The following is a 23,854-nucleotide window of genomic DNA, read 5'->3' on the forward strand; positions in this document are numbered from 1 at the left end:
AGGGTGAGTTACCTTATCCAGCCATTTATTAACCTTAAATACAAGAAATCTTCAGAAATACTCCAAGGCCTTCTCACCCATAGCAAGGAGGACATTGAAAACATGGCTGTTCCAGGTGATGAACCTCCTGATGCCAGAGGAGTTCAGCGATTCTTTGGCTGCACCCTCTGCTCTGCTCTCTCCTGACCCTTTTCTCTGTCTCCCTGTAGGAAGGAAGCCAGGATGGATTACAGCTCCCTCAGCGGAGTGCCGCGCTTCCTGACCCGGCCCAAGGCATTCATGGTGTCCGTAGGGAAGGATGCCACTCTGAGCTGCCAGATCGTTGGGAACCCCATCCCAGTGGTGAGCTGGGAAAAGGATAAACTTCCAGTGCAGTCTGGGGGGAGGTTTAAAACCACAGAGGATGGGGATTTGTATCGGCTGACCATCTACGACCTGAGCCTGGAGGACAGTGGGCAATACATCTGCCGGGCCAAGAACACCATCGGGGAGGCTTTTGCTGCCGTCAGCATCAAAGTGGGAGAGGAGACCACAGTCACAGAGCAAGCTCCTTACTTCATCCAGAAACCCACCAACATCAAAGTAACCCTGGGAGAAGATGCCATGTTCAAATGCAAAGTGCAGGGCAGCCCTCCCCTCTCGGTGAACTGGGAGAAGGATGGGAGATACCTGAGGAACAAAGCAGACGCTGGACGCTTCCAGATTGAGTCTGCTGGCGAGTCGAACGCCCTGACCATCCAGTGTGCCCGGCTGGGGGACAGTGGCACCTACACCTGCCGGGCAGAGAACCTCCTGGGCTCTGCCAGCGCCTCGGCCGCGCTGGTGGTGGAAACACACGGCTCCTCCAACCCGGGCAGCGGCAGCAACTTCGACACCAGCTGCGGCAAGACGGCCTCCTTGCTGTCCCACCTGCAGAAGAGGCGGGAGGAGATCAGGAAGATGGACATCTCCCACGGGACTCTTGACTCAACCTCTGCCCAGTCCTACTCGGCGGTAGAGGGGCTGTCAGGCATTGGCTACAGCCTGTCCAGGGACTATGAGCGGGCGGTGGGACTGACCAAAGGGCCCCGCAACGCCACTTTTGGGGCGCTGACACGCACCTGCAGCGTGACAGAGGGCAAGCATGCCAAGCTCAGCTGCTACGTCACGGGTGAACCCAAACCTGTGATTGTGTGGAAAAAGGACAACGAGGTCATTGTGGAGGGCAGGCGGCACGTCATCTATGAGGATGACCAGGAGAACTTTGTGCTGAAGATCCTCTTCTGCAAGCAGACGGACAACGGGCTGTACACCTGCACGGCCTCCAACCTGGCGGGACAGACCTACAGCTCCGTGCTGGTCACTGTCAAAGGTGGGTGTTGGTGTTTGTCACTGGGGTGACACCTCTGAATTGGGCTGGGGGCCTCTACAAACCTTCTGCCACCAAGCTGCTGCAGAGGAGTGTGGTTAGGTGTGAATAAAGGGCTCCAGGTAGAAAGGGGGTTGTGCACTTGAATAGATGACTTAGGGAGAGAGGCTGAAGGGCATTGAAGAGGTGACATGATGAAAAACTGGCTGGTTGTGGGGCAGCTGGGATGAAGCAGATCTCTGAAGCTCCTGTCAGTACTGCTTTTATAGTGATGTAAGAAATCAGTTCCCGTGCTTTGGGTCAGTGACTGCCAATGCCCTATTTCACCCTCCAGGCTTTAATCACATCTGGGTTTGTGCTCACCATGGGGTTTACTCAGATGTGCCATTTGCAGTAGTAGTGGAAACCCCTCCCTGCAGGAGGAGTGTGTCAGGCTGCCTTGGATCCCCCGGGGGATCTACTCCAACTCTAATTACAGTCCAGCTCAGTTTTCCTCTACAGTGACCCACCAGCAACCTTGTTCTTGCCAAGCTCTCCAGCCCTTTCACAGGCATTCAGAAATATGAGTGAATTAGAAGTCCCCAGAAAATAATGTTGAGATTTGAGTTCCTAATTCAGTCCAATATCTTCAAAAGTCTCACCTCAGGAGATGATACAACTTGTGTATTTGTCTCGTACATCTATATTTCTCCAGCCTTTCTTTGCCGGATAGCTTGTGTTCCTTGAATGCTCTAAGAAAATCTCCCAGGTCCAGGTTGCCTCTGTTTGCAGCAGTCAGTGGTGAAGAATTTGCCTTCAGAGGGTCACTCAGCACTGGTGGAGGTCACACCAAGTTCTTCAGAATGACAAGAAAAGTGTGACACACAATTTTCATAGAGTCCCATAGTGGTCTGGGTTGGAAGAGATCTTAAAGATCGTATCATTCCAACCTCCTGCCATGGGCAGGGACACCTTCCACCAAACCAGGTTGCTCCAAGCCCTGTCCAACCTGGCCTTGAACAATCCAGGAAGCTCTAGATTTTCCAGCTGCTCTCCCATTTGGCAAGGGGGCAGCAGGCAGTTTGCAAACCAGGCAGCACCTTTAAATGAGCTGTCAGAGACAAAAGATTTTGCCACTTGAGGGGTGAAATTGATGTTTTCCACTGGCAGCAAAATAAATTAGAAATCCAAATAAGCAGGAATGATCTGTCTTCATAGTCAACACCCTCAGCTTTTATTTGATTTTCTGTTTTCCCTTTTCTGGACTTCTTTGACACTCAGAATCTTTCCTGTCAGTGGCTCACTCCCTGTGTCCATCAGTGACACCTGATCCATGGAACTCACTGGCACTTGTCCCACCCACTGCTGTCCCTTGGAGGTGCTGAGTGGTGTTGGGAAGGGCATTTGTCCTCTTCCATAAAGCTGTGATTACCTCATGAGTTGGAGCTGAAGATCAACCCTTGGGTGGGTGATCTCTTTGAGGATGGATCTCAGTTCTCAGTTTTCTTGCAAAAACAAACACCTCCACTCTGCCTGTGCTTCTCTGATTGTTCTCAATGGCTGCAACCTGTTCCAAAGGAGGTGGGGAAAACATGGGAAGCAGCCAGCCTGGGAGCAAGCAGCATGGGGAAAGGTTATTGATCCATGCCTGTTGTCCAGAGACGCCTGTGAGTCAGGAGGCTGAAGTGGAAATGTTTATGGATTGTTTCTTTGTTACGCTGTGCCATGTTTGGCTCTCCGTCCAGGCCAAGGCTGCCATGGAAAATCCACGTGTGTTGGTTATAATTAGGCCCTGATAAATGACTCTCCTTTGTGCCACCAGAAGTTCTTCTCAGCCCTCCCAAGACGGGTCAGAATGATGCAGCAGTGAAAAGAGCTTTTAATTCTGTTGTTTATGTCACTGGTGATGCCATTGGCTCATTTGTCATCGGGGTTTAGGGAGGGAGTTCATCTTGCCATGCAAACTTCTCTTTGCTCAGTCGTGTAGGAGAGTTGAATTCTCTAAGCAGTCACCATTAGAATCACAGAATCAGAATGGTTTGGGCTAGAAGGAACCTAAAAAAAATCGAATTTCAGCCCCCTGCTATGGTCAGGGATGCCACTCATGAGATCAGGTTGCTCAGGGCTCTGTCCAGCCTGGCCTTGGGCACTTCCAGGGATGGAACATCCACAGAAAGCCTCCTAAACTCTGTCAGCCTTGATCCTAGGCACCTAAGAACCCAGGGACCCAACACTTGTGAACACTTTGCTGAACCTGTGTCTTAAAGATCATTAAGCTGAAAAAAAAAGGAGATTTTTGAACTTTTCCTAAATGAGATTTAGTGAAACAGACTTAAATCTTAAAGGAGAGGCTGCAGAGCAGAGAATCATTCTCCTAAATAAGGAAAACTGAAGCTTGATTAGGTTCAGAAATGTGTCTGGAGCAGGGATAAAATCACAATCACTAAGATGTGAGCTGTAAAAGGAGTTGGGAAATTCTTCCCCAGAGTAAACCTTTAACAAACCAAAGAGTGAGGAGGGTGGGAGGAACATAAATAACCAGCTTGGTTTTCCTGCAGGCTTTGGAGATTTCCCCAGGCTATGTGTAAAGTTAGTGAGAATAGAATTTAGGTCTCCACCCTGGGCCAAGCGATGCTCACTGGAGTCCCTGAATAAAGTAACCAGATACTGGGTGAGAAGGTTAAAGGTTGCAAGCCAAACAGGATAGGGATGGGAAAAACACCCTGGTGCTGAGGCCACTTTGTTCTCCTTCTGATTAGATGTGATTTTGGGTGGCCACTGTCATGACAGTCACACTGGAGATCTGGAAGAGAACTGTGACTTGAGAAATATGGAGGGAGAAAGGAAACTTTGAAAGCACAATAATTAGGAAGATCAAAGACACAGGATGGTGCAGACTTGTCCATCCACCTCTAGCCAGCTCTTGTTGGGGAGGATTTTCCATATTCTTACCTCTCCTGGATCATTTCCATTAGGCAGAGGGAAAACTTGCCTCTGGAATAATAAATGTGAGAATTCCAGCAATAAGAAAGAGGAAATGTAGGCAAGTGAGATAGTGAGGTCCAGAGGATTGATGTGCCTCAAGAAGGTTAAGAAAACATTGGCTTCTTTGCAGGCTGCACCTATTCTTAGCAAAATATGTGTTAGCAGGACTTACTTTTTAAAAATAACATCATCTCATTGCCAGTTTGCTTGCTAGGGACCAAACAAAAAAGCCTGTGACAGTCTGGAGAAACATCTCCTCAGGATAAGCAGCAAAATTAATCTCTGATCTAAGTTCTTGCAGTTTCCTGCTAATTCCATAGCTGCTCTTGCTCTGTGCTCCCTCAGGGTTTTGCTCTGCTGTGCCTCTCACATTTTTCTTGGTGGGCAGGTTTTTGCAGCTCTCCTGTTTTCTCTTATTTGCATCTCTCTGCACCTAATCTTAGCAAAATATGTGTTAGCAGGACTTACTTTTTAAAAATAACATCATCTCATTGCCAGTTTGCTTACTAGGGACCAAACAAAAAAGCCTGTGACAGGCTGGAGAAACATCTCCTCAGGATAAGCAACAAAATTAAGTTGGGTTGTGGGCCAGCTGGTTTGGGATGCCTGCTCTCAGGAGACCTGTGGTCCTTCTGTAGTGCCCTGACCAAAATCAACCCCCTCTGCCTGACTGGGCACACTCCAGACCCCGTAAAGAGCATGAAGATATGCTCAGGAGGAGGCTGGTGGGTTTTGGAACTACTCTGACATCTCCAAAAGCACTGGGCTGGGTTCATCCCGGGCTTTGATTCAGTTTATCAGCTGCTGTGTTGCTGAAGCTCCATTCAGAGGGAGATAAGACGTGTGTGCACATGTCAGTGGGACGAAAGCAGAGTTGTTTTCAGAGGATATCTGTGACCCCAAGCTGCCAAAGATAGCCTTGTACTGCCTTTCCCTGGCTGGGAGAGCAGTGCTGTTGCTGCAGTGCATTTGTGAGAGTCAACCAAGCTTTCTGTGCTTGAACATTTAAGAGCTTTTTCCTAGAACAGCTTTTTTTTTTTTCCTACTTTATGTACTGCTTAGTGACTGTAAAGGGAGAGGGGTTAATGATATGGCCAGCTGCTCTCAGGGTGGGAGGACACTTGTGTGCTTCTCAGGTGCAGCTTGTATTTCTTTTTGGCCCTTGTGCAGGTCCTGGGGTCAGCTCCAGCCTCCCTCCTGTCAGAAGGCTCCATCATTCTGATCAAAGCTTTCTTGGTCTCACAGAATCCCAGAATGGTTTGGGTTGGAATAGACCTTAAACCTTGTCTCCTTCTATCCAATTCCATTGTCCCAGGTTGCTCCAAGCCCTGTCCAGCCTGGCCTTGGACACTTCCAGAGATCCAGGGGTAGCCACAGCTTCTCTGGGCAACCTGTGCCAGGGCCTCCCCAGCCTGAGAATAAAGAATTTCATCATAATGTCTCATCTAATCCTGTTGTCTTTCAGAAAAATAAAAGGGAAAAGGGGTAATCACCATCTGGAGTGTGGGCAGAGCAGCTCTGTGTAACCACAGCTGAAGGCTTTTCAAGGCAAGACTTTGACTTGCCTTAAATTGAGGTGTATTTAGGCAAAACATTTTTTAAAAATGTGACCAAGGTGAGGTGGTGAGTTAGTGCTACCTTCCTGCTCCTGGACATATTGTATGGATTCCCAGTCAGGTTTTAACCTCAGGATAACAACCAAGGTAGTGCACAGCATTGCTCCCTCCAGGTGTCTTGTCAAGCCTTTAGAGTCTGGTATCTTATTCAAACTGAAAGAAGGGAGGTTTACACCAGATATTAGGAAGAAATTCTTTCCTGTGAGGGTGGCGAGGCAGGAGGAGTCAGAGAGACCAGCTGGGAGCTGGCACAGCCATTATTAGAAGGTGAAGGTACATATCAAGGCATGATCTCTCCCGAAGCATGAGCAGTGGATCAGCCCTGGCTAATCCCAGTCTGTGACATGGCTGTGGCTCCAGTCCCGTGGCTGTGACCGCCGGCTGTCCTCCTCAGCCCAGCTCCCCTTTCTCCCCTTTAGGGCTGGGCTGGCAGGGTGATGTCACAGCGCAGCTGCCGCTGGAATTCGACATTGTTCAGCTGATAAAATGACTTCCCTCACTGTCGTGCAGCTGCTTGGTGTGTTTGATCTATGCTTGGGTTTGGCCCTCAGCCAGAGCACTGCAGCCCCACTGCTGGAGGAGGGCAGAGGCAGTTGGGAGATGGGGATTGTTCTCTGTTTCTTTTATTGTTGTTGACAAAAGCTGATGTAGTCTTTGGCACTGGTGGGGAGAACAGAAAACTCCTCCATCTGTGCTTTCCCCCACACCTCGAGTGTGCACAGCCACCTCTCATCTCTCTGTGCCCCTTCAGACCACTCTGATGAGCTTATTTCTGCTGCAAGACCCCTAAAATTTGGTTCTTGCACCAGCTGACCAGCTCAGCTGCTCACTCCCACTGGGAATTGCTGCCCATGACCAGTTTGTTTGCCATTGACCCAATTCTAGCAGCATTCCTTTGAAAGCTTTCACCCCAACCTGGCCTTGGACACTCCAGGGATGGGGCAACCACAGCTTTTATGGGCAATTTGTGCCAGGGCCTTGCCATCCTCACAACGAAAATTTTTTTCCTAAAATCCCATCTAAGCCTACTCTCACCATAACCTCCCATTTCTCCTTTCTGTTTTTACCCTCTTAAGAACCTTCCATACCCTTCAAGGCAAAACTGCAGGATCTCGAGGTGAGGGAGAAGGAATCTGCCACCTTCCAGTGCGAAGTGCCCCTTCCTGGGACAGAGACAGCTTGGTTCAAGGAGGAGACCAAACTGCAGCAGAGCAAGAAGTACAACATCGAGGAGGAGGGAACTTACCGCCGGCTCACCGTCCAGAACGTCACCACGGACGATGATGCTGTTTATATCTGTGAGATGAAGGAAGGGAGCAGGACCATCGCAGAGCTGTCTGTCCAAGGTGAGAAAGGCTTTTGGTGTTTCAGGCTGGCTGAAAGTGTGAGATTCACATGTGAGACTCCAGACTCAGCCTTGTGAGTGGCATTTATTCCATCCATGTGTGCACTGAGGAGGAGCAGAGTCCCTGATGGTGACACTGTGGTCAGTGGGTCCCTGGGGCTGCTGGACACAGGGTCACCCAGCCGGGACAGGTTGTGTTGCTGCACAAGATGTCACCCAGTGGAAACCTGATGCCTTAAGGACTTTTAACTTCTGTTTTTCATGTATCTATAGCTTTGGTGTGTAGCTCTAGGCTCTGTATAAAGTGATAAGAACCTCTGTTCCCAACATTTTAGACAAAACAATTCTTCTCAGTTGGAAAACCCAAGGACACTTTGCTGCCTCAGAGCCCCAGAATATGTCAATTATAGTGAATTGCGGGGAGCAAGCTTGGGGAGGTTGACATCATCACCTGAAGGTGTAATTGGAGGATTAAGGCTCAATATGTTAATGGACAGAACTTATAAAATGTGGAGAACTTATGACTCAGCATCCATTTGGGGTATAGCCTCTGCAGTAGGCTCTGTCTGCCCTGAATGTACCTGTGGTGGGTTTTTGGGTTTTTTGTGTTTTTGTGTTTGGTGTTTTGTGTTGTTTGGGTGGGTGGTGGTGGGGGGGTTTTGGTGTTGGGTGTTTGTTTTTTGTTGGTTGTGTTTTTTTTTGGTGGTGGGGTTTTTTTGTGGGTGGTTAAAAGCCTTTAATAAATTAATCTGCTTTTATTCTCCTAGCTTTGTCTAGCCTTCCGTTTTAGGAAGCCCTGTTTTTTGCAAAGAGGTTTCCTTGAGCTGTAGCCTGACCCTGTAGAGTTTCCTTAACATGACCCCAAGCATCAGATGTGTCCCCTGGTGCTGTCACACACATCTTGTCCAGTGTCCAGCAAACACAGTGGTGAACCTTGTCCAAGAGCAGTGCTGACCACAATGGGAGGTGGGTTTAGCAGCTGTGTTTTTTTGCCAGATGTGTGATGTAGGCTGCAGCCAGCACCAGGATCATTTAGATTGGAAAACATCCACACTCCAGATCCCTGGTGGCTGGAGCTGCTGCCTGGAGTTTGGAAAGGTGACAAGGAAAGGAAAAAGTATGGATATCCTTGTCTGATTGTCCTGAGTCTGGTGGTTTCAGTCTGAAGTGGGAGGAGGTGCAGAGCTGGGTATGGTGTGGGTGTTACTGTGAGTACACAGACCCCAGAGCTGCAGGTACAGGAGACTTGTCACAGCAACAGATTGCTCTTGTCCTGACCGTTTGGAAGCCTGGTTATACTCCCAGTAAAACCCGAAGGATTTATTCACATATCAATTGCTCCAAGACAGCTAGGTGATGTGCATCATTGTGCAAATTCCTTTTGTACCACCAGGAAAGAGCTGGGAATGCACACAGGTGGATGCAGAAGGGAAAATTCAGTCGAGAGACTCGGGAGGGTTCAGCCTGACATCTTTTTGTTGCACCTTCAGTTAGGTCTGGACCAGCCAGCCTCTGTGAGTGTGTTTGGCCCCAGCAGGACAGCTGGTATTTTTTTCACTTGTTTGTGCTGTAATGGTATGTTCCATGCAAAAGAGAGTGACTGAGCCAGGTGGAGCTGTCCAGAGGGAAAGGAGGCAGAGCCTTCCTGAGGGAGCTTGTGGCTGCCCTGGGAGGGTTTGACAGCAAGGTGGGGTTGGGATGATGTGAGGGACATGTCACAATTGTACTCAGAGGGAAAGAGCTGTGGGATAGGGGCACTGCTGAGGCAGAGAGGTCAAGGAGGAGGATGAGCAGAGAACCAGGTCTTGAATCTTGTAATAAAACCTGTGCCTGATATGCTATTTCATGAGTGAGTTCAGCATTGCTGTTCATTAAAGAGCTCTGGGTGACCTGCCTGGGCAAAACCTCTTTCCCCTCACAGGGGCTGCTGTGTGTCACCATCTGTCTTTTGGGGAGGTCTCCCAAGGCTTTGTCCAATCTTTCCTGTGAATAGTCACATCTTATAGCTTTGAGGTCATCCTAGAAAGTGATAATAATCACAACCACTTGGAAAGAACATAAATTCATTCAGTGTGAATTTCTGTGTTGACACTAAGGAGAAACCTGAGGTTTTCAGTGTATTTCTCATTAATTCAGGGGACTGGTATGTTTGCCATGTTGGTTATGTAACTTACTGGTAACTTTGATGGAGGCAAAATCCCAAAGGCAGAGGAGAGACCTGTCTGGCTTAAGACTGGTGTGCTCTAGCAAAGTTTTAATTTGCATTCCCAGCATATGTGGGCAATGAAAGCTGTCAAATCTGCTCTTGGCAAGCCCATGTGTATTTTCTGTTTACCCAGCAGCAGACTCTGCTTGGTAGGCAAGAAACCTGAGTGATTGCAGTCAAACAGGATTTGCTTTTCTCTCCTTGGAGGCCAAAATGAGTCTTTGGGATCATCTGTTCTGTGTGACTGAGAGCCTTGGAATTAATTTGCAGGTGTCTGCATGGTGTCTATAATGTTTTTATTGGGTGTGGGCTAGTCCTGTTCCAGTCTGGATGGTCCAACGTTGCCAAAATTTTTATTATCTGCCATTTGCTGACCGCGATCGCTTTCTGATTTGAAGGGAACATCATTAAAAAACTTCCGCGGAAAACCGCCGTCTTCATCAACGACACAGCCACCTTCTGCGTGGAGCTGGACAACGACTGCCAGAACATCCGGTGGCTGAAGAACAAGGAAGAAGTGAAACCCAGCGACCGGATCTCCATCACACGCTCCGGCAAACAGCACACCATGACCATCCGCGAGTGTAAGACGGAAGATGCCGGTGAGATCGCCTTCCTGGCCGATGAAAGCAGGACTTCCACCCAGTTCACTGTGACCAGTAAGCTTCTCTTTTGTTTGGCCTTGGTGTTGTCTTCCCATGGCTGCTCCTGTGGTGTCCAAAACCAGCTGAAGGTTTGAGGTCTGCCACAAAAAGCCAACAGCCTGACTGTGAGTGTTATGAGATGTTAGGAGGGATCAAGACAGAGAGAATATCTGTAGAATCAAGGAATGGCTTGGGTTGGATGGGATCATCTCATTCCACCCTCTGCCATGGGCAGAAACACCTTCCATTAGACCAAGATTCCCAGGGCCTTGGCCAGCCTGGCCTTGAACACTTCCAGGGATGGAGCTTCCACAGTTTCTCTGGGCAAGAGCAGTCCTGGGAAAAGAGCAGAGCACAAACCTCTATCTTACTTGACAGAGCAGTAGCAGCAGGAGCAGTGTAGTTGAGACTGCATCTTAAACAAAATTGTGGAGAAGTTGTCTAATTTTATTTGGCATTATTTTGATGACACTGAATTTCCCAGGCAAAATCAGCTTCATTTCAGACAGAAATAGATGTGTTTTCTGGCTGTGCTGCAGTTCTGGTTCATCTATGAACGTCATCCACTCCAGTGGATTTGGGAAGAGTAATTTCTTTTCTCCCACCAATGAAATTGGTCAGTGGCAAAAAGGAATCTTTACATTAAAGATTTATAATTGTTGTGTTATCTAAACTTGTTTGGGGCATTCTGATGCCATTGAACTAAAATGAGGGAAAAATGAACGAAGTGTCATGTTTGGCTTTATCACAGTTTCTAAGGTATTTCTAAAGCTGTAACATCCAAACAAACACCTGTGCAATGGAAACAATAAAGCACAGCTTGATTTCAGACTCTGCTGGTTAAATTACGAAGAAAGTGTTGATTTGTGGAAAAAAACCACAAGAAGCTGCCTTCCCACAAACAGGTATCACTGAAGAAAATATTACATTACCATTTCTGACTGCAAGGTCAAGAGATCTCATTCCAGGGCTTAGTGTTCAGCTTAATGTTACCCTAGGGGGACCTTTGACATCTATCTGTGAGCAGCACTTACTGACAGGCTGGTAACTGTGCACCCCAAGACACTTCTGTGTCTATTTATGTAAGGAAGGAAAAGCGCATCGCCTTGAGATTTCCTATTTTTACACGTTGTGCATATCGGATTTACTGCTGGAGAATCCTGTGTGCTATGCCCACATCTCTTTCAATTAGCTGGATGAGATTGGTGGTGGCTGTCCTAGTATCTTTTATAATATACAGACAATGTTTGTGTGTTATTTGCTCTGTATCTTGTATGGTTACCATGCCCATTTTAAAGATGGGTAAACTTGGGCAGAAAGGTGATCAATGCTCAGTTTTTAATTTAGGCTCATCAACAGGCTCCCACTACAGCCAGGAATACTCGAGTATGTGCACTGTGGGATTGTTTCACCCATCTCCCACACCTCCTTTAAGCCAGGATTGATTGCTCCTGACTGTGCTCTTCTCCATGGGATCACAGCTGGAGTCTGGTTGATTGACTTCACCCAGACACCTTTCAAATTGCCAAAATTAAATGAAATGAATCCTTTGCCATGTCAGTAGAGGTGTAACTAGAGCACATCAGATAATTCCTCTGGACCATATCGGTGGCAGCATGTAGTGAATAATCCTGATGGGACTTGGGACTTCTCTAAAAGGTTCAAGAGGAATGAAAGGGTGAAAATAAATATTCATTATGTAAATGCCTGTAGGAATAAGTTTGTGGCCTCAGGCACCATAAAAGAGCCACATCTCCTCAACAGTAAAATCTCATGATGGAGACATATTTTTATGTAATTTCCTTTTGAAGTTAACTCCCCAGTCCCAAAAGCTGATTCTGCATAAACCAGTAAAACACAGATCCCAAATGATATCACTCCTGGGAGACAAAGTTATAACACACCTTCTGAGTGGAGGTAACATGAAATTCAGGAGCAGGGCAGATACCCAGATGAAAGAGTCTGCAGAGAGCACCCAAGCCTGTGTAACGAGCTGAGCTCTCTATAAAAGGTTTGAACAACCTTTGCTGATGGTTTTACCCATCTTCTGAGTGAAAATAAGAAGCTGAGTGTTAGTCTGCTTTACTCAGGAGCTCTGTAGGGCAGTAGTGTGGGTCTGTATCCAACACTGACAATTCAATCCTTTGAAATGTTTGTTGAAGACTCTGTCTGTGTTGACAGTTTTAATATTGTGCAGAAATCAAAGTATTAAACATTAAAGTTTGGACTTGATAGTGGATGACCATGATTCTGTGATCTTTGTGTAATACAGCCCAAAAGCATCTCCTATCCATTCCCTTGCTTTTCCATCTCACATCAATGTTTTATGGAGGTTTATTTCAGCAAGACTAACTTTTAGTCCAGCGTAAGCTATTTCAGCTTTTCCACTCCGACATGAACTTACTGCTCTGTTTTGCTTTGCTTCTTCCCCCTGCACAGCTCCCAAAAAACCTCCCACCCAACCCCCAGCCGACCCTGTGGTGAAGAATAAAACAGAAACCTCAGTGGCGCTGGCATGGTCCCCTCCGCGGCTGGACCGGCCCGTTCCCCTGGATGGATACATCGTGGAGCGCAAGAAACTCACCGGCTTCACCTGGGTGAGGTGCCACGAGGGACACGTCCCTGTCCCCGAGCTCACGGTCACCAACCTGGCCGAGGAGGCTGACTACCAGTTCAGAGTGTCAGCGGTCAACGCCTACGGACAGAGCCCCTACCTGGAGTTCCCGGGGAGCTTGCACCTTGGTGAGCACAGAAATGGGGTGGTTGGACTCGTGGGTGTGTTAAAAACATTTCCCATGGGTTTGAGGGTGGAGCAAGGGGCCTGGAAATTTCTCTTTCCCTTCACTGCTGGTTCTCCTGCCTCGTGGCAACCATTGATCTTCACCAAAGTGAGGAAGGAAAAAGTGCAAAACCCCCAAAGGGATGCTGGCTGGGTTTCTGTGGGCGTGTTTATGTTCCAATATCCCACAGCAGGCTGTGGGAGAGGCAGAGCTCCCTGCTGTGGATTCAAACCTGTGCATGCTTCTTCTACCCCTGCAGTGAAAGGAAAAATTGAGATGGCCTTATGATATAATTTTATATATATATATAGACATGGGGTAGCAATCTTGCACCTAAAGAATATGTCTGGGTGATCATACCATCATGAAAACAAATTTTCAGCCAGTCTCTCTTTAATTTTAGAGTTTCTGGGAGAAATCCAAGGGGTTTGCTTTACTTTTAGGGTGCCAATGTGCCCATGGAGTCATTGGGTGCAATGGGATTTCTTCTTCCTGTGATTCACTGCAGCAGAAAATATCTGTACAGATGCTGAATACCCACACAAATTTTGATGATACTTTGGTTTGTCACTGTGTCACCCTTTTCCCTTGCTGTCTGAACATGCCTGTGTTTTCCTAGAATATCTAGAAGTGACTAGTAGGGATATCTAGAAGTAACTCATTCTAAAATCTAAGAACAACAGTGACTATTAAATAAATAGCACACTTGTAGGGGGTCCTGGGTGTTTCTGGCTTATGCTTTTATACATTTTAGGGATTAAAAAAAATCAGTAAAACATACCTGCTCTTCTTTATCTGCAAAGGCAGGACTCCAGAGGTCAGTTACTGCAGCTGGAGGAAACAAATCCTGTAGACCAGCCTTCAGCACATGAAAATTGTATAAGGCTTCATGAATTTATTCTCATTTCTTGTTTACCCTGAGAGCTTTGTTCTTAGGGTGAAACATCCTCCAGCAGGGCAGTCTTCAGTCTTGTTCTCAGAAATGTGTTTTGTTCCTGCCCAGAACCCATCCTGGCTGTGAAAACCCCCCTGACAACAGCTGAAGTTGCACCTGGAGGGGATGCCCAGTTCACTGTTGATCTCACCAAGACCTGTTCTGGCACTTGGTACCTGAATGGCAAAGTCTTACAGGAGAGTGAGACCTACATCATGAGGAGAACCCAAACCACCCACACCCTGATCATTAAAAACGTCACCAAGAAGGATGATGGCGCAGAAGTGAAGTTTGTTGCCAATGATGTTGACACCAGCACCAAGATGAGAGTGAAAGGTACTTATTTTCATCACTGTCCTTTCTTCACCGAGGCAGTTGCTGGAACTTGATTAAAACTGGAGCTAGAGGCTTTCCTTGGTCTGTGGGAAGTACCTGAAGTTGTGTCATGTGGTTAATGTGAATTTTGGTAATGCTGCTGCTGTCTGAACCAGACTGCTTCATATCAGCTCACAGATTTCTGTCCTTCACAGCCATCAGTCAGTGGATTCTGTCCCCAAATCTGCCACTAATTCACCTTAAAGTGGTCATTTCAGCTCCAGGTTTGATCAGTCCCTTTGACTGCAATAATCTTTCAAAAGTAAAGGAGAATTAATTACTAACAAAGCTTTTCTTGTAGGTTTTTCAGTCCAGCACGTGTGGGATGTACAAGTTAGTGTCCTGGAACTTGATTTATGATCAAGTTTTCCTCTATGAAATGACAGTAAAATCTCTGCCTACCACATTTCATGGCAAAACACAATGAATTCACAATGAATCCTTTGGTCTGGAAGGATGTGTTTGGCTTTGGGAGAAGATCTCTGCAGAAGCATGTTTAGAGTATTTTTTATCAGTAGAAAAAAAAAAGTGTGGTTTTTTTTGTTTTGGGTTTTTTTTTTGTCTTTTTGGTTTGTTTTTTTGTTTGTTTCTTTTTGGTTTTCTTGGTTTTTTTTTTTTAAGTGACTCTGGCACTAAAAGCAGATCAAGTTTTCTGAACTGGATAAACAATGCTCAGTACTGCCATGAGTGTGAGGGCAGAACAGGGTCTAATACTTTCAGAGGTCTCACAATCTACAGCAGACCTGTATCAAGGATAAGTTATCTCAATATAACCCAAAATAACCAAGCCTCTTGTCCTGGCAGGTGCTGCAGTGAGATTCACCAACAAGAGCAAAGACGTGGAAAAAGTCTCTGCTCGGCTGCGGGAGGAAGCCAAACTCCAGGCTGAGCTTTCAGACTCAGAAGCCACTGTGAAGTGGATGAAAGATGGGAAGGAGCTCAAGGCCAGTGATAAATATGAGCTCCAAAGCGTGGGGAAGAAGCACATCCTGAAAATCCGCAGCACTGCTGAGGAGGATGCTGGAGTTTATGAGTGTGTGTGTGAAGGGGATAAAATGCTCTTCCAGGTGTCAGTGAAAGGTATGTGGCTGCCTGGGCTGCTCTGCACTGAGGATGGTCCTGCCCTGAGCCAGTGGGGCCATCAAGGTGATGCCTTAGCCAGGATTACCTGAAGCAGAGGTCAGGCAAGGCTAGGAGAATAAACAGCAAATTTATTAAAGGCCTTTAGGTACATTCATGGCAAGCAAAACCCACTTGTGAGGTACACCCCAAATGGATGCTGAGTCATGAGGTTTTCACATATTATAAGTTCTGTCTTATTAGCATATTGAGCCTTAATCCTCCAATTACACCTTCAGGTGATGATGTCAATCACCCCAAGCTTGCTTCTCCCAATTCACTGTTGTTTACATATTCTGGGGCTCTGAGGCAGCAAAGTATCCTTGGATTCCCAACTTAGAGGAAGCGTTTTGTCTAAAATGCTGGGAACAGAGATTCTTAGCATTTTTTTGAAGCCTAGAAATACGCACCAAAGCTACAGATACATGAAGAATAGAAGCTAAAAATTCTTGAGGCTTCAAAGGGACACAAAGGGAGAGCTCCAGAGAGGATCTGGTAATGACCCATCAATGTCCAGCCCCAAATGGCTGTGGTCCCACAGCAGGAGAGCTGGGGGTGAATACAGGAGCTGACAGGAGCTGGCACTACCATGGTGCTAAGAGCTGTGCTTTCATTCCAACTGATATCTTGCTAGATTCCAGGGGAACTTGGTGTAATTTTGTGAGGCCAAGTGGTGGGCAGGAAAAAAAATGCTCTTGTGATGAAGAAATCCAGCCCCAGGGGCAGGACATGACACAGGACCCCATGAGTGTCCCACACTTGCTGTGTGATATCAGACAAGTTACTGAAGAGAGAGTTCAGCTCTGATTCAGGTTCTGATTGTACAAAACCATCTTGGGATTTTTTTTTTAATTGTTTGTAGTTTTTTTGTTGTTGTTTTCCATCAACACCATGGTGGATAAGAACAGACCTTTCTAGGGCACACTGGATGGCTTGACCCATTCCTGTTTGTGAGTAGAAAAAGATGTGGTTTCCTTTTTTCTTAGTGACTCTGGCAATGAAAACAAATCAACTTTTCTGAACTGTAAAAAAAAGCTCAGTGTTGACATGAGTGAATCTGTGAAGGGGATAAAATGCTCTACTAGCTTAGTGCAGAAAAACCCAACAAGATGGCATTTTATTTTGATATTTCTTGAGCCAGCACTGTTTACAGCTGCTCTATTTTTTTGGCTGCTCTTCCTTTCATGGCAGTCTCTACCTCTACCCTGAAATCAACACCGCCAAGCCTCCTTCTTGCAAACCTTCCCATCTGTGGAAACTTCCATGAGCTACAGTAAGGTTGCCTCTGCCTTGAGGGGGAAGAGGTTTTGTCTAAAACCCCCAGACTGTTCCTCACTTGGATCATCAGGTGTCTGTTGAGGTTCAGAGTGCACTCCTGACCTGTTGTCAGACATGGTCTGGGGTGATTTCAGGGGCTGGTTTTCTTTGAACTTCACTTTCACTCTTGAAAGCCATTTAATTTCCATGTTCTGTCCCACAACTCACCCTCACCTTTCTCCCAGCCAGGATCACACTTGTTTCCTCATGGAGTTAAGTCTGAGGTGCTTCATCATCATGTTTTGCTGCCATCTCCCCCTCCTTGGTCTCTGTAGAAACGACAAAGCCCAAGAATAATGTTTTTTTTTTTCACATTTGACAAATTATTTGGTTATTCTCAAAGAGCAGACTTGAGAGAGCTGAAAAAAAATTTAAAATATGACTAAATCTATACAGAGAGGAATTTCTGTCTACAGTTGGCACCTGCTCTTAATTTTGATATTTTTTCTCTCTTGCTCTGCCTCTTTGACATCATTTTTCATGCTAAAAGTTCACTTGAATCACTTGATGGATGTTTCATGTGCTTTTCACTGTAATGTGACCATCAAATGAGTAATCAATGTCATTGCTTTAAAAATCTGCGTTGACAAGCTGTGATTTAAACATCTGCTGTTTACAGCTTGATTTCTGGAGAATCACCTTTGGTTCCTCCATCCTTGCAGGATGAGGCTCACAAATGCTCTATCAGTATTTACCTTCCATCAGGGACACCTTTTGTCAGCCCCAGGGAATGGTTTGAGGAGCAGGTCAGCTGTAAATGGCACATGGCATCACGTGGCTGCCAAGGGGCCACTGTGCCATGGCCACTGTGTCACTGCCTGGGCCACCTGCCCAAGCCAGCCTGAAATGCCACTTGTCACTGCAGTCCTACCCTGCCCTGGGCTCCACGTGCCAGGCACCCTCTGACACATGACCTCCCGTGCTGAAAAGGGACATCTGAGATGTCTTCAGGCTGCTCTGGTTGTATTTTCACTCTGGTTTTCTGAGGAAGGGAAAGGTGAATGAATCAACTCATCTCCCTCTTCTTCCTCCCAGAACTTTGAACATGGGAGTTCTCTTTCAGTAATGATAGTGAAGAAAGAAATGTCTCAGCAGTCCCCCTTCCCCTTCCCCTTCCCCTTCCCCTTCCCTCATTGTTTTAAAACAATATGTGAAAAGATATTTGAAAGTTAATTCCATTATCCCAAGTCCAATGTGACTGTGGTTTCAGGTCACATTTTTAGTTTGGATATTGGTGAGGGTTTGAATCTTTTGCTTTGAGGCAATTGGTGACTCAATTATTTCACTCCATGTTTATATGATGCCTGATTTATTGTTTATTTTCTATGCTCCAGTTGATTTCCAGGAATAAATTTATTTTCATTTCAGTCCTATGAGATATCTATATAGATGTTAAAAAATTCATATAATTTCATTTATCTAGATTACATTTTAAACTCTTCTAGAGTAAATTTATTTGCCAGATGGTTACAATACAATAATTGAATAACCTTCATGGCTTTCCCTCCAGTTTATTTCTTTCCTTACCTCTCTCAGATATTATTTTAAAATTCTGTTTCCTGGGGCTTCCTCTCCTTGTCACAGCCTCTTGTGCTGTCTCTGTGCTCTGGTTTTTGGACATGGGATAAGCAGGAATATATCTGGAAGTTTGGCTGCCTCTGCTTTGGAATCTAGTAATTAGATCCATAATTAAACACGCAGATTCAGTGTTATGATAAATGAATACCCAATGTATTTGTCAATGTACATTTTTATTGCTGTGCACAGAATTCTTTACCAGAGCTGTGTGTCTGGGCTTTGTTTCAGCACTTGCAAACTTCATAAACAAAGAGAAAACTGGAGGAGTTATCAAGGCCATCGCTGGAAAACAGGCTGAGTTTGTGTCTGAGACCTCTGAGGCCAACATCATGGTGAAGTGGTACAAGGATGGGAAGGAAATCACAGCCAGCAAGAAATTCACCATGGAAGACAAGGGAAAACTGCACAAGCTTGTGGCTTCAGCTGTGACCAAAGAAGATGAAGGAACTTACACCTGCAAGATTGGGGATGACACTCTTACTTTCGATTTAAAAGTCTCAGGTAAGTTTGTGCTGCAAATATGGGATCAATCCGTGTGAGAAACTCAGGGTTTTGTTCATTAGATTTGTCCTGCCTTATAAATTAACAGAACTTTGGGCCATGGCTGCACAACTCTGTTTCTTATTCTTGTTCTTAGATTCCAACCCTTGTTGTGGTCCTGATGCAAACACAAAATATAAGCAAATATTATAATGATGCTGTGATTTATTGGAGTCAGCACAAGGTTTTTCTGTGGCTGGAGAACAACCCAAACACGATGCTGGTTGAACAGCTGGCAGCCACATCTGGCCTTGACTCCTTTATCTCAGCATGGGCATCATCTCAAGCAGGGGTTCAAAGCCTTGCTGTGAAAGCCATGTGACAAGTTTAGCTCCCAATTTTGGGAGTTAAGCATCTCCTGCTGTTCCCAAAGGACACGGTGATCTCGGAGATCACTCCTGTGGTACTGTAAGTGACCCTGCTGGTCCCTGTCACGTGTCCATCACACAGAGCACGTGGTGGTCAGGCCAAGCCCAGAAGAGAAATGCTTGTCACCACTGCATTCCAGCCCAGGATGGAGCCAGAGTGTAAAATGACACAAGAACTCGTCTGTGAAATTCAATATCTGTGAAATTCAGCTGATTCGAGTTGCGTGTTTATGGGAGCTTTTCTTCTAAATGGGGTTTTCTGGCTTATGCCTGGAACCTAATTTTTAACCTGGTCCTGAGTTTAAGATTGAAACTCCCCTAGAAGCTTCTCCTGGCGTGGCTGGAATACAATGCAATTTAAGAGAAGTCCCAGCTGAGTGCTTGTGACCTGTAACAGAATATCCAGGTTACTGTGATGCTGTCCATGAGCTAACTAAAGACTCAGCAAAGCTGATTAATTTAGGACAGCACTTGTCTTGAGGGATTGCTGCAGGATTTACTGAGCTGGAGGGAATGCTTCCAGCTTCCAGCTGGTGTTTGCTCAGGTGGTCACTCTGCATCTCACCTCCAGTTCTCCAACACAAAGCAATTTCACTTGGATTGTAATTCCCACTCCCTGACTTTAGCCATTGAAAAATTGGTCTGAAAGAACCAACCAGGCTCTGCCCAAACTCACCCCTCAAAAGGCAATTAATACAATCTGATTTATACTGCCTGATTAGAGCTGTCTAAGATAGATTTTAAAAGTGTTCTGGTTATGCCTTTGTCTGAATATCAGGTGCAGAGGAAGCCTGTAGGGTGGCCTGAGCTGGGTCTGAGTTTTTGATGACCAGGGACAGTTTGGGTGAATCTCACCTGTAGCTCCTGTGGCAAAACATCACATGGCTCAGGCCAATAATCTGCTAACCTGATAAATCACAGAATCACAGAAGGGTTTGGGTTGGAAAGGACCTTAAAGATCATCCCAGGTTGCTCCACTCCCTGTCCAACCTGGCCTTGGACACTTCCAAGGATCCAGGGGCAGCCACAGCTTCTCTGGGCACCCTGTGCCAGGGCCTGCCCACCCTCACAGGGAAGAATTTATTCCTAATATCCCATTTAATTCTGCCCTCTGTCAGTTTGAAGCCATTATCCCTTGTCCTATCCCCACAAACCTTTTGGTGAGCAAGGACTGAGTCACAACCTGTTCACAACACCTTAATCAGGGCAGCTTCCTCCTTGTTTCGTGTGTCACCACAAAAATATTCCAGAGTGCTGAGAAGCAGCCCTGCACACTCAAGGGAATGGTCTCAGGGCAGGGAATCAATCTGCCTTGATGGAAATTAGATATCCCAATAACCCTGAACAGCAGGATTCTGGAGAGAATCTCCTCCTTGGGTCAGCTAATTGTTGAATAATAGATCAACCCTAATGAATGCAATTTTTAATTGAATTCTTGCCTGGCATGGCAATTGTCCTTGGGATACTCAGTGACTGAAAGCAACAGTTGCTGATAAAGAAATGCAATACTGAGCTCAGGTTGGCACTAAGGGACAGCCTGCATCAGGGCTGCCCTGATGGAATGGAGGCTCTGAAATACCTGACATGCCCATCAAAAATTGCTCCTTAGCTTAGGGACAGGGTGTGTTTAATAAGTTTGCTCACATTTTACACCAAAATCTCTGGTTTTGCTTCATTGCCTTCACTTTTACCTTTACAAAGACCCTTGCAAAGAGCCTTAATTGATAAAAACTCAGTTTTTTTGCTGTTTACATGACAGATCCTCTGTGTGTGTGTTTGCACAGCTCATACCTGTGCTGTCAGCAGGGTTTGAGCTGAGGTATCCATGCAGGAACTTCAGCTGAGCTGTGTGAGCAGTTCAGAGTTCTCTACTGGGAAGAGCAGGTTCAGCAAAAATATATGAGATTATTGACTCCCATATTCATAGAAAGATGGAATGGTTTGGGTTGGAAAGGGCCTTAAAAACCATCTCCTTCCAACCCCCATGGGCAGGGACACCTTCCACTATCCCAGGTTGCTCAGAGCTTTTTCCTAACTTGAAGCTGGAGAATATTTTATCAATGAGATTATCCCATATGTGCCCTGGTTTGGAGAAGAATTAGTCCAGCAGGACTGATACTGTGAGCAAGGAGCTGCAGGAATGGGCTCAGAAAGATTTAAAAAAGGCTCCTCATCACTTCTAACTAGATTTTGTGAGACTTCCCAGGTCTTTTCAAAGCTGTCTCTGTCCTCAATATATGCCCATCAATACATATCCCCCAGAGCTTGCCTGACATCGAAATCAAGGAGTGATAAATGAAGTGTGAGCAACCTGAGGGCATCTCAGCTTGATTTTAAATATCCAGAAGGATGTAGGGCAGATGAATGGGATTGCACTGGAACTGAGGGCAATTATCTGAAGATCAGAGGAGTTTGCACCATCTGTCAGAGAGGCATCAACTGCGTGCGTGATAATGAGATAACAGTGAATAATTGCTGCATCCTAACTTTGTGTTTCTCTTCCCCACTCCAGATGAAGTTGTTACTTTTGTCAACAAGCCCAAAACCACCCCAGAAGTCTCAGTCAGTCCTTCTGGGAGCCTGGAGCTGGTGTGTGAGGTGTCAGCTGCAGGAGGGGCTGTGGTGTGGAGGAAGGGGCAGACGGAGGTGAAGCAGGACCAGAGGACAACAATCATCTCCCAGGGGACACAACGCAAGCTCATCATCAAGAAGGTGACACAGCAAGACCAAGGCAGCTACACCTGTGAAACCAAGGACGACAGAACAACATTCCAAGTCAAAGTCAGAGGTGGGAAAACGCCAGGAATTCCAAAGATGAAGGATAATTCCCTTTTGAGTGGTGCTTTGCACCTGGAGGATCATCTCACAGTCTCCCCAGGGTGGAAGATCTCAGCTGTAGTACTTGATTTTTTGGGCAGCTTTCATAGCAATATTTTATACACACAGTTCTGCATCCCTGACTGGTTGTGACCACAGAAAAAAATAATGATAGGAGAGGATGGAAATGCCTTCTCCTCTCACAATTAGCTGGTTTGTCTGCAGAAAAACTCCCATGAGAATATAGTGTGAGGCCATTGCAGAGGGATGGATAAGGGGGAAGGGGGAGGTGTTTGCAGAACTCTGGTTAAATCCCACTCCTGAAAGGCTGGATGGAGCTTGGAGCACCCTGGGATAGTGGGAGGTGTCCCTGTCCATGGCAGGGAGTGGAACTGGGTGATCTTTAAGGTCCCTTCCAACCCAAACCATTCTGGGATTCTATGGTTAGATGGAGAATCTAATCTCTGAATTTGAGTGACCTAAATAAGCAGAAAAAGAGCAATGGTGCCTGGACATGAGGATACCTGGGCTGTTTTTTCTGATTCACTGGAAGCTTGTAGAGACATGGGGAGAAGAAAAGAGGGAAGAGGGAGGAGTGTTCAGGCAATGCGTGTTGGTGCTCCAAGTCCTGCATTCAAATCTGTGCCAAAACTGTGAGTTTTTAACATTACCCCAGAATTCCCACAAAACTCCCATACCTATTCACCTCTTAGCAAAACAGAAAGTGATTTCTTTCACTAATAGCCCATCATGATATTACCTGTCAGGGGCAAGTAAAGTGAAATAGGAGGAACTTGACTAATCACCAGAGATGATGACTGCAAAAAGCTGAGTGTGACTGTTGGGGTTTTCTTACAGAGACAGAAGTGTTTACAAACAAGGAGAAGGTGCAGAAAGAGGTGAAAGCTGCACTGTCAGAAAATGCCACACTGAGCTGCGAGGTGGCCCAGGAGAAAACAGAGGTGAAGTGGTACAAGGATGGGAAACTGATCACCTCCAGCAAGAAGTTCAAGGTGGAGTCAGAGGGCAAATCTCGTCGCCTGGTGGTGAGTGAGGTGGAGAAGAAAGATGCTGGGGAGTACAGCTGTGAGGCTGCTGGCCAAAAACTCACCTTCAGGATCGATGTCACAGGTGAGAGAAGATGTTTCATTCCGTTTCATTAGCTTTTCATTGTATCTGGGTGTTTCCCCCTATTTTCTCTGACATAAGATTAGAAGTGCTGTTAAAGTACATTTTGATGTTGGTCTAAGCTGCTGTTTCAGGGAGGTTTTGTAGGACTGGGCAGATCTGAAGCTGATCTGTAGATATCCTGATATCTGCTTCTCACTGCACCTTCAGCTGACACAGTGATCAAGACTTCTCCATAGCAGGCACTGTGTTTAAAAACTTCTTCCAGTTTCATCACCAGTACTGGTATTCCTCCTCCTGTTACTGATTTTCTTCCATGAAAGTCACTGTTTTCCTTCCTCTTGTTTTGCAAGTGGTAAGACAAGAATAAATGGTCTCAAGTTCCACCAGGGGAGGTTTAGGTTGGTTATTATAAAAATTTTCTTTGCCTAATAGGTTTTCAGGTATTGGAACAGGCTGGCCAGGGAAGTGGTGGAGTCTTCACCCCTGGAGGGATTTAAAAGCCATGTGGATGTGGCACTTGGGGACATGGGTTAGAGATGGACCTGGCAGTGCTGGGGGAACAGCTAGACTCAATGATCTTCTAAGTCTTCTTCAAACTAAATGATTCTGTGATTTCTTTGGTCTCAGTATATTTTACGAGTGATCTGGTGAATTTTGTCTCAGGCTCCAGGCAGCCATGGACAGCAGCTATACTCTGAGTGATCATTTCTCCATTGGATGTTAAGAAAGTGTTGGTTGGTTTGTTTGTTTTTAATCAATATTCACAGCATTC

The 23,854-nt window shown here is 46.0% G+C and overlaps 1 protein-coding gene across 1 annotated transcript in view; it reads left to right on the forward strand.

Annotated features, from left to right (window-relative positions):
• Positions 1–194: 194 nt before the first annotated feature.
• The window catches only part of LOC146440689 (obscurin-like), a 40,372-nt gene continuing 16,712 nt past the window's right edge, over positions 195–23,854 (forward strand). Inside the window, exons 1-9 of the mRNA XM_085053930.1 lie at positions 195–1,351; positions 7,005–7,274; positions 9,878–10,138; positions 12,563–12,865; positions 13,907–14,173; positions 15,017–15,292; positions 18,455–18,727; positions 21,647–21,922; positions 22,810–23,082. Coding sequence (XP_084910056.1) covers positions 223–1,351; positions 7,005–7,274; positions 9,878–10,138; positions 12,563–12,865; positions 13,907–14,173; positions 15,017–15,292; positions 18,455–18,727; positions 21,647–21,922; positions 22,810–23,082 — 3,328 coding nt within the window. The 5' untranslated portion in view covers positions 195–222. The remainder of the gene's footprint in view (positions 1,352–7,004; positions 7,275–9,877; positions 10,139–12,562; positions 12,866–13,906; positions 14,174–15,016; positions 15,293–18,454; positions 18,728–21,646; positions 21,923–22,809; positions 23,083–23,854) is intronic.

This window comes from Lichenostomus cassidix, chromosome 2 (assembly GCF_008360975.1).
Source record: "Lichenostomus cassidix isolate B80296 chromosome 2, HeHo_3.0, whole genome shotgun sequence".
In the NCBI taxonomy this organism is placed as follows: domain Eukaryota; kingdom Metazoa; phylum Chordata; class Aves; order Passeriformes; family Meliphagidae; genus Lichenostomus; species Lichenostomus cassidix.